The 11,072-nt window shown below is 38.6% G+C and overlaps 1 protein-coding gene across 1 annotated transcript; it reads left to right on the top strand.

Moving 5' to 3' along the window:
* Positions 1-2,513: 2,513 nt before the first annotated feature.
* LOC311094863 (neuronal acetylcholine receptor subunit alpha-9-II) lies at positions 2,514-8,898 on the top strand. Its single transcript, XM_084133047.1, has 6 exons — positions 2,514-2,628; positions 3,817-3,962; positions 5,369-5,523; positions 6,176-6,356; positions 7,137-7,488; positions 8,312-8,898. Exons 1-6 carry the CDS (start codon positions 2,574-2,576, stop codon positions 8,854-8,856), a joined length of 1,434 nt encoding a protein of 477 aa, XP_083989173.1. The 5' UTR covers positions 2,514-2,573; the 3' UTR covers positions 8,857-8,898.
* The last annotated feature ends 2,174 nt before the right edge of the window (positions 8,899-11,072 follow it).

Raw genomic sequence — 11,072 nt, 5'->3', positions numbered from 1 at the left:
GTATCGATACTTCAGGATCGATCCGCCCATCACTACTTCCTAAACTCTCTTCTGTCAGCCGAACCCCTCACACACACACACGATGTACACGAAGTAGGCCTAGCATTGCGCTTTAAGTTAACAGTTCAATAATTCAACGACACAGTCGCATGTGTTCTCTGATGTTGGTTAACGGAAATACAAGGAAACAGATGAAATATTGATTTTTAGAGAGATAAAATTATAGATGAATAGATAGATAGAGACAGACAGATAGTAGCCTAATAATTTAAGCAATTTACATTGACTTGCAAATTGTAATCATTCAATACATGTGTTTGTATGAAAGTACCACAGTATTACACTGAGCTCCGGTCCTCTGGTTCCAGTCCAAACTGATCAGGATTCTCGGGTTCCGTCCGTTTTGTCGTGTTTCTGCTGGCTAGATGCATATCTTTCTTCTGAAAGCACGGATAAACTCCGTCACCTTCCCGAGCCACAGACCTCACACCGCTCTTTTAAAGGGATAGTTCACCCAAAAATGAAAATTAGCCCATGATTTACTCACCCTGAACTCATCCTAGGTGTATATGACATTCTTCTTTCAGACGAACACAATCAGAGTTATATTAAAAAATGTCCTGGCTCTTCCAAGCTTTATAATCACAGTGAATGGCTGTTTCTGTTTTGAAGTCCATCAAAGTGCATCTATCCATCATAAAAGTGCATCTATCCATCATAAAAGTGCATCTATCTATCATAAAAGTGCATCTATCATCATAATAGTGCATCTATCCATCATAAAAGTGCCTCTATCCATCATAAAAGTGCATCTATCATCATAAAAGTGCATCTGTCCATCATAAAAGTGCATCTGTCCATCATAAAAGTGCATCTATCATCATAAAAGTGCATCTATCCATGATAAAAGTGCATCTACCATCATAAAAGTGCATCTATTCATCATAAGTGCATCTATCCATCATAAAAGTGCATCTATCTATCATAAAAGTGCATCTATCATCATAATAGTGCATCTATCCATCATAAAAGTGCCTCTATCCATCATAAAAGTGCATCTATCATCATAAAAGTGCATCTGTCCATCATAAAAGTGCATCTATCCATGATAAAAGTGCATCTATCATCATAAAAGTGCATCTATTCATCATAAGTGCATCTATCCATCATAAAAGTGCCTCTATCCATGATAAAAGTGCATCTATCCATCATAAAAGTGCATCTATCCATCATAAAAGTGCATCTGTCCATAATAAAAGTGCATCTGTCCATAATAAAATTAAGGTTAATAAAGGCCTTCTGAAGCGAAGCGGTTGTGTAAGAAAAATATTAATATTTAACACTCTACAAAGTAAAACTCTAGCTTCCGGCCGGGGTGGTTGATTATGATTTGACTTTTCTAACTTTAGTTAGTGTGTAATGTTGCTGTTTGATCATAAACAACATCTGCAAAGTTACAACGCTCAAAGTTCAAAGCAAAGGGAGATATTTGCTTTTACAGAAATCACTTTTTAAGGACTACACCAAATGGCTGGTAGAGACTACACCACATTCCTCCCGGGTTAGTGACATCACCAACCCTAGAATTTACATAAACCCCGCCCCCTGAACACGGTTTATAGATTATCATGACAGAATATGCTAATCAATGACTAGAAGATAACTACACATCAGCTTCATAAATTCATCAACTAACCAGTCAGAAATGTTCTGTTGCTTCTACATGTTTCTCTTCTTCTTGAGTCTCTCCATCTTTCTGACTCCGGTTTGAACATAAAAGGCTAAAAGTTTGTGAAATTTTCACTGTATGTGTGTGTGAGGTGAAAGAACACAAGAACACAATACATTTGCATTTAAAGGAACAGACACAAAAACAGTGCATTTTTGCTCACTCTCAAAAAGTGACATTAACATGCTGTATAAAAATATCTGTGGGGTATGTTGAGCTAAAACTTCACACACACACTGGGGACATCAGAGACTTATTTGACATCTTGTGAAAAGGGTAGGCTATTACACCACTCCGTAAGGGGAATCCGTATGTTTGTTTGGCGTAGTTATTTTACTTTATAAAGTTTTAAATATGAATATTTTTTCTTACACAATCGCATCGCTTCGTAGGATGACTTGAGGGTGAGTAAATCATGGGCTAATTTTCATTTTAAAGTGAACTAGGATTCCCAGGGAAAGCAAGAACTGATAAGAATGTAAATGTGTCTGCCAAATGCATAAATATAATGTAAATGCAAACTACTCCTTAAACATCTATAAACCAAAGGCGCTCTAGACAGTTGACCTATAGATCGCATTTCGCTCCCGTGTTATTTCAGGACACGGTAATGATGATAAAGGTGTTATTTCCGTCTCAATCCCACATCATCTCCGTTACCTGTCCGCGAGCCCACCTGTTGCGCGCATGATTGACAGCGGAATAGCGGCGCGTCTGGTTACCGGAGCGACACGCGACACCCGGAGCTCCAGTGACGGCAAAACCAGCGCGGAACGGGGGAGAGGAGAGCAGATCCAGCGCTGATGCTCCTGTGGGATCTCCTGTAGGATCTCTGCTCGAGGGGATGGAGAGGATCTGGGTGGAGATGCTGTTCTTCTCCGCGCTGTTGCTCGTTGAAGGTGAGACACGCATATTCTATCCAGATTATACATTCATATTCATTTCAGGCTGGTTTGGCAGGCCTAGTGGTGGCTAGTTAAGCAATATGTTCTTCAAAGACAACACAAATAGTTCTAAGAACTTTTCGTTGACGTTCCCATTAAGGTGTGAAAACGTCATTTTTTAATGTTCTTTGATCATTCGAAATGATTTTTAACGTTATTCGAAGGAACATTCCATTTCAGAATTTTGCAAACATTATGGGAACGTTACTTTAGAATTTTCTCTGAACGTTCTGAAACAAATAATAATAATAAAAAAAACAATAAATGTTCAACAAAAACTTTTTTTTTCTGGGTTACTGGTTAAGAAGTTTAATCAGGTTAGTTGCAAGTTTGTATTTTAACATACAGTACCCTACAGTATAATGGTGATAAATGTTTTGTTTTCCAGTACAAATGTTAACAATCTAAAATCAAGATTTACTTGAAAATCAAAATGACTGTTTGATATTAAGTTTTGTTTTCTGAAAAATCTATTGAAAAATCAGTGAGTTTTTGCTTTTAAAAGTGTCAGTGGAGTGTGAAAAATAATAGTTTTCCCTTTGAATGAAGTTTATTTGTGTGTTGTGTTACAGATATTTGTTCATGTTTTAAGCATAAACTTAGTTTGTTATTTAAACATTGTTTTATATCTAAATGTTTTAATATATATATATATATATATATATATATTTTTTTTTTCGCACAGCATGAGAGACTGGGGAAATGTGACACATTTTGTTAGTTGTTTTGTGTTGTGTCTTAAACTTTCCATATATTCTCACATTTATCAGCCATAAATCGGTTTAGAAATCTCAAATTGATCCCAAACGTTGTTACAACCAGCCTCATTACTCTAACAAGAAAACATTAATGTGTTCAAATTGTTTTAAAACCTGGTATATATTATGAATATTTGTTGGCTCTTTGACAAAATACTTTTGTTCCATTTTAATCAGCTTAAACAGGGAACATTCACAGAACTTTAGCTAACATTCTTCCAGTAACGTTAATAGAACATTTGTTCAAAGTTATCGGGTCAAAAACATTATTTATACAGTGATTGTTCATGGAGCTTTTTCCTGAAATGTTTTACTAGGGTGTTTTTTAAATGTTACTACTTGTTTCTGCATGTGTGTGTGTGTGTGTGTGTATTTGTGTGTTCAGCAGCTCATTGTGCTCAGGGTCGATACGCACACAAACTCTTGAATGATCTGATGGAGAATTATTCCACCGCTCTACGACCGGTGGACGACACTGACAAAACCCTCAACGTCACGCTGCAGGTCACGCTGTCTCAGATCAAGGACATGGTCAGTATCTCTCCGTCAGTTCACTGGTTCATTCTGGGAAAAGAACTAGCCATGACATCACACACTCGTACAAAGAAAAGTTTCAAAAGTGAGTTTTCGCAGCTGTCAATCATATGACATCATACACTCGTAAAAAATTAAAGTTCCATAAGTGAGTTTTCGCAGCTGTCAATCATATGACATCATACACTCGTAAAAAATGAAAGTTCCATAAGTGAGTTTTCGCAGCTGTCAATCATATGACATCATACACTCGTAAAAAATTAAAGTTCCAAAAGTGAGTTTTTACAGCTGTCAATCATGCGACATCATATACTCATAAAAAATGTAAGTTCCAAAAGCGAGTTTTCACAGCTGTCAATCATGTGACATCACACATATGTAAAAAATGTAAGTTCCAAAAGTGAGTTTTCGCAGCTGTCAATCATATGACATCATACACTCAAAAATTACCGGTTCCAAAAGCGAGTTTTCGCAGCTGTCAATCATGTGACATAACACACATGTAAAAAATTTAAGTTCCAAAAGTGAGTTTTCGCAGCTGTCAATCATATGACATTATATACTCAAAAATTACCGGTTCCAAAAGTGAGTTTTTGCAGCTGTCAATCATGTGACATCACACACGCGTAAAAAATTTAAGTTCCAAAAGGAACTTTCCGTCGCTGTCAGTCATGTGACATCATGCACTCGTAAAAATAAAAGTTCCAAAAGTGAGTTTTCGCAGCTGTCAGTCATGCGACATCATACACTCGTAAAAATAAGTTCCAAAAGTGAGTTTTCGCAGCTGTCAATCATGTGACATCATACACTTAAGTTACCCCTTCTAAATAGGGGTTTTTACAGTGATGAAAAATGTTTGTTTCCCCAAAGAACCTTTCAGTGAACAGTCCTTAAAAGAACCATTTTCCCTAGTCTGAAGAACATTTTTTAAAAATGTAAAAATAAAATCTAACCTTTTTCACTCCAAAGAACCCTTTTGTGCAAGGAAAAGGTTTTATACATGTTAAAAGTTCGATGCCATTAAAGAACCTTCAGTTTAAGAGTGCACATGTGATATATATAGCCATCTATAGTCTCTCTCTCAGCCACTCTCTCTTTCTGTCTCTGTCTCTAGTTGGCATCTAATATTAACAGCAGTCTGAGCGTCTCTAGTAACATCATTAGGAGTAGAGAATGGAAAATGTGCATTTAAATGTTTTTATCCGCTGCATTATTTCATCACACATTATAATAAAATAGATGGTTGATCAAACTCAACAACAGCTGTCCATCTCTGTCACCTTCATTTTTTTTTATATAGCTTTTTTTTTTAAACAATATAGATAGTTTCAAAGCAGCTTTACAGTGATAATAGGAAAATGAATAATAGGAATAATAGCTGATAGGAAATGACCTCTGTGCAGGACGAGAGGAACCAGGTGTTAATCGCGTACCTGTGGATCAGACAGACGTGGAACGACGCATACCTGAAGTGGAATAAAGACGAGTATGATGGTCTGGAGGTCATTCGCATTCCTAGCAGCCTCGTGTGGAGACCAGACCTGGTGCTGTATAACAAGTACGCCCGTACGTTCATGCACACGATAGCTTTCCTGTCATTTTCCCCTGTTGACGTCTCTATACAGCTGCAGTATAAGAGCAAAGAACATACATCTAAAGAACCTTTTTCCACTATAAAGAACATGAAAAATCTCTGCAAAGTCCCACAGTTCTTCTCTATATCAGTGTCAGTGTTTCTGAACTCCTGAAACGCCTCCATTGTAGTCTTGAGTTTCTTCCGGGAAGGAACACGTCACAATATTCCTCATTGTAATAATTCATGTGCAGAATAAAGGGGCGGGGCCTGGTTGAGTTAGTTAGTAGTGTGTTAAACTGGCGGTTATGGGAAGGGGCGGGGCATTTCCCAAACACACTCGAAGCGCTCGACCAATCACAACACACTGCTCCAGCTGACCAATCAGAGCACAGTGTGCTTTTCAGAAGGAGGGGCTTCATAGAGACAGGAAGTAAACAGAGCGTTACTGACAGACTGGGAAAAAAGGAGCTGCAAAAATATGAAAAATAATGTGTTTTTGAACATTCAAGGATGAAAACATATTTTAGCAAAAACAAAAATCAAGGCTTTGTAAAAGGGCATAATAGGTCCTCTTTAACTTGAATTCTCTCTCTGTGTGTTTTCCTCTTATAAACACACACGTGTGCGCTGGCAGGGCGGATGATGATTCCTCCGGGCCGGTGGACACTAATGTGGTGTTGCGGTATAACGGTGAGATCACGTGGGACGCCCCGGCCATCACGAAGAGCTCGTGTGTGGTGGATGTCTCCTACTTCCCCTTCGACAGCCAGCAGTGCAACCTTACCTTTGGCTCATGGACCTACAACGGAAACCAGGTACAAACACCAAACACAGCTGCCAGGAAGAGAAAGGGAGAAAAGAGAGAGAAAAAGCACATTGTAGTGCTTTTAAATCATCACGTTTTCTTGAGATTTTTAGTTTTTAGTTTGTTTATAAAGGGTTTCTAAATAAAATGAGAAAATTTTGGTTAGCAAAGAACCCACTTTTTTTATGTATGTGGTATTTTCCTAATAAAATAAATAACTGCATAACATATACTCTTCACTTAAAGGTGCAGTGTGTAATATTTAGGAGGATCTGTTGACAGAAATGCAATATCATAAACATAACTATGTTTTCAGTGGTGTATAAAGACCTTACATAATGAACTGTTATGTTTTTATTAGCTTAGAATGAGCATTTCTCTCTACACACACCGCGGGTCCGCTTACATCGACATGTTTCTACGGTGGCCCTGAACGGACAAATGCGTTTCGTCACTATGTTGTTCTTCGTGTAAAGAAGCGAGCTAAAGTCAGCGAATAAAACGCTAACAGAATGATGAACAAGTGACAATAATATTCGCAAAAACATAATTTTACTGAATAATTAAGTAAATATAATTTCTTCATTTATTTTTGTAAAGAAACCTCATTGCTACTCTCTGCTGTCTCGACATCACTTCCTGTCGGCCTCCGTAACTTCTGTTGGGTGCAATTCGCAACCTCACCACTAGATGCCGCTAAAAATGACACTCTGCACCTTTAAAATATATAATATAGTGTGACATGCGTTATAAAGTCGTGACTATCTGGTCTCTAATCGGTCTCCTCCAGGTGGACATCGCTATGGGGATGGACAGCGGCGACCTCTCGGACTTCGTGGAGAACGTGGAGTGGGAATGTCACGGGATGCCGGCCACGAAGAACGTGATCATGTACGGCTGCTGCTCGGACCCGTATCCTGACATCACCTACACGGTTCTGCTGCAGAGGCGGAGCTCGTTCTACATCTTTAACCTGCTGCTGCCCTGCTTCCTCATCTCATTCCTGGCTCCTCTGGGCTTCTACCTGCCCGCCGACTCGGGAGAGAAGGTTTCGCTGGGCGTGACGGTTCTGCTGGCGCTCACCGTGTTTCAGATGATGGTGGCGGAGAGCATGCCTCCCTCCGAGAGCGTTCCTCTGATCGGTGAGTCTCTAAATCAAGCAATCAGCGTGCTAATCATGTTAGCAACATGCTAATTCACGCAAGCAATGTGTTAAATCATGCAAGCAACATGTTAAACATGTGTTAAATCATGTTAGACAAATGCAAGCACTGTGGTAATTATGCTAGCAACATGCTAATTAATGCTAGCACTGTGTTAAATCATACTAGCAACATGTTAGCAATGTTAAATCGTTAACAACATGCTAAATCATGTTGGTGACATTCCAACAATGTGCTAAATCATGCTAGCAACACGTTAAAACTTGCTGACAATGTGTTAAATCATGCTAGCAACATTTTAAAACACGCTAGCAATAAATATATATGTTATTATAAAGAGATTTTAAAACATGCTTTATATATATTTGTGTGTGTCAACAATTAAATTCAAACTTCAAGCTTTTAAAAGTTATGTCAAACTTTCAGGCACATTATGCCAATAAAACAGCCAACTGGCGAAAAACTTTTTAATCGATTTTGACTTCTGATAGTATGCTATTCTGAACACAGCAAATTAGTGTCTGTATCTGAGTGTGAACGTGCTGAGATCAGACAGACAGTGTTTCAAAAGACAGCAAGAAAGGGATTGACGCAGAGCTCTGTCTTTCTCCGCTAGGTACAGTAAGTACTACGTTAAAGGCTACGTTCTAGGTTAAATCATGCTAGCAACATGTTAGCAAAATGTTAAAACATGCTAGCAATGTGCTAAATCATGCTAGCAAGGCGCTAATCATTTTAGCAACATGCTAATTAAAAGATAGCAAGAAAGAGATTGACTCTGAGCTCTGTCTTCCTTCGCTAGGTAAGTACTACGTAGCGACGATGACTATGATCACAGCGTCCACTTCTCTGACCATCTTCATCATGAACATTCATTTCTGTGGAGCGGAGGCCAAACCGGTGCCGTACTGGGCCAAAGTTCTCATCATCGACTACATGTCCAAGATCTTCTTCGTCTACGAGGTCGGCGAGAGCTGTGCGTCACCTTTCGGAAAGTCGGAAGAATCCGAGCCCTTCATTCGCAAACAGAACAAGAACCTCAAAGAGAAACCGAAAGGAGCTCCGCCTCCCTGTTGCCCCGACGACGAGAAACCAGCTGCATTCCATCTGACCTTTAACCCCTGTGTTTACTGCAGTTGTCGTGGGAACGGCGGAATTCTCGGGTGCGACCCGAAGCTGGTTTGGAATGTTGAGTATATCGCGAACTGCTTCCGCGAGCAAAAGGCCACGTGCCTGAAAGTGGCCGAGTGGAAGAAGATCGCCAAGGTGATGGACCGGTTCTTCATGTGGATATTCTTCATCATGGTCTTCCTCATGAGTATCCTCATTATCGGTAACGCACCTTAACACCGTGTCCTAACCAGACGCCTAAACAAACAAATAATTTGTCTGTCCACACTAGATGCGACTGTGAGATGCGTCAAAATCAATCAAAACCCACAGCCAATCAGAACAGCGTGTGGGCGGAGTCTCGCGGCGCCAGAGAGTAATGTTGAAGGCACTCGCAAGAAAATGGATAAGTACATAATCAAATTCACAAATATTACACTATTTAAACATTATTAAAAATACATAGGCTGAGTTACTAAAACAATCTTTGTCAAAGAATACACTTGTTTGTTCACAGTTTGAACGTTCTTGTTTCCATTTGTTTAACTGAGGTGAATTATCCATTGTTGCTTTTACAGCCACAAAGCTGGAGCACTAAATGATATTCAAAGTCACATTACACGCTTTTAACATTAAATAAAGCACATAAACAGTGCTTGAGATTATCATCGCCACACTTTGTGTTTGTTGTTCCAGCGCGACGTCGCAGAAAAATAGAAACCGTTTCTAAAATAGAAGCGCCGCGTGTCGCCGTCGTGGCTGGTTAGGACAAACACTCTGATCAATAGGGCTGGGTAAAAAATATCTTTATTTCTCGATTTTAATCAATTATCATTTTTACGAAACGATATTGATTCTTAAATCCCAAGAATCGATTAGTCATCCTGTTTTCAGTTGATGAATGAATGGAACATTGTTGCGCGCATCCCATCCAATAAATCGCAATAATCTTTGTGCTTTGTTACTATTGATATGAAACAAAGTCTCAGATTTCAAATTACGTCCATTTAATTACGAAATTCAAAAACATAATTACCGTTTTTGGCGCTGTGGCGTGAGATCGCTCTGGCTCAGCTCAAGAGAAGCACATGATCTTCTCTTCCGCCTTAATAACACCAGTTACAGCGCGAAATAAACATGAATGAGCGTCTGAAAGTGTGTTAAAAGGTAGAGTACAACTTATCGAAGTCCGTATCATGTCACATGGAATCGCTCAATCGGTGTTTCAACCGTGGAAAGACGTTAGTAAACAATGTCATGTAACGTCACATTTACCTCAGAAAAACCATATCCAGTGACCATAAACTCGTTAGTCAGCTAGAAAAATTAACTCTAGAGAGGAGCATTTTGTTAAATATATGCACCATATTACATATTCGTTATAATTTTTAATGTTCTTCAATATTTAATGCATGTTTGAATAAATCTGGAAAGTTTTTTATGACAGCCACCATTTAAAGTTTTATATAATTTCATATAACTTTATTATTATAAAAATAAATAAAAGTTTATTTTAAGTGTTTGTATACAAATCAGTTAATTTTTACCTTCAATATTATAGTAGGCTAATGAAGCCTATAGGCTACAACTGACTCCCATAGTTTACAATAATAGTGAAGAGATTTGTTTTCCTTGAGAAAATTTGCAATGTATTGTACCTGATATCCAAAATAATCAATATTGAATCAAATCGAATCGCGAAATCGAATCGAATTGCAAGCTTGTGAATCGAAATCGAATCGAATTGTGAAATTTGTGTCAATACCCAGCCCTACTGATTAACATGGAAAATAACCTTTTATCGTGCGGCGCATCGTGTGTAGTTAGGACACGTGTGTAGTTAGGACACGTGTGATATTAACAGCAGTCTGAGCGTCTCTGCTCAGCTGACCTTTAGTAACATTGTTATTGCTAATGCTAGACATACAGCAGTTTTTCATAGAACAAGCATTATATCTTCAGTCATGTTTCTTCTCCAGTAAATGTGTCTTGATTTAAGAATGTTTGGATATTTGTGGTGGAAAACGAGACAGAGACTCTGAGGAAGATCATGATTATTTGCAGTGATTCCCTGAAACTCTTGAGAATGTGATGTAGGTTAAGAAAGACAATACTCTTACAATTATAACTGTGTGTGTGTGCGCGAGTGAATGAGTGTGTTTGTGAGAGTTTGTGTGTGCGAGTGATGGGTAGATTTAAGGGTCTGTTTTTTTTTTTTATGGGGGGGGTTCTGAAACTACTGTAAACTCGCGCTCGATCGTCCCAAAGGAGGCGTCCGACCAGCGCAGACGGTCTTTACGTGTTACTGTCTTTTCTCGAGGCAAAGTATTTTTTGATTAAATGCAATACATTTGAATATGTATTCTCTCGTTATTTCATCTGACTCCATAAATGAAAAGGTTTTAATGATATCTGTGCATCATTAATTATGAGCGAATGTTTGACTATTCCTT

Source organism: Abramis brama (genome assembly GCF_963993115.1).
Source record: "Abramis brama genome assembly, chromosome: 13".
In the NCBI taxonomy this organism is placed as follows: Eukaryota; Metazoa; Chordata; class Actinopteri; order Cypriniformes; family Leuciscidae; genus Abramis; species Abramis brama.
Note: the sequence above shows the minus strand (reverse complement) of the source record. Positions and strands in the feature narration are given on the sequence as shown.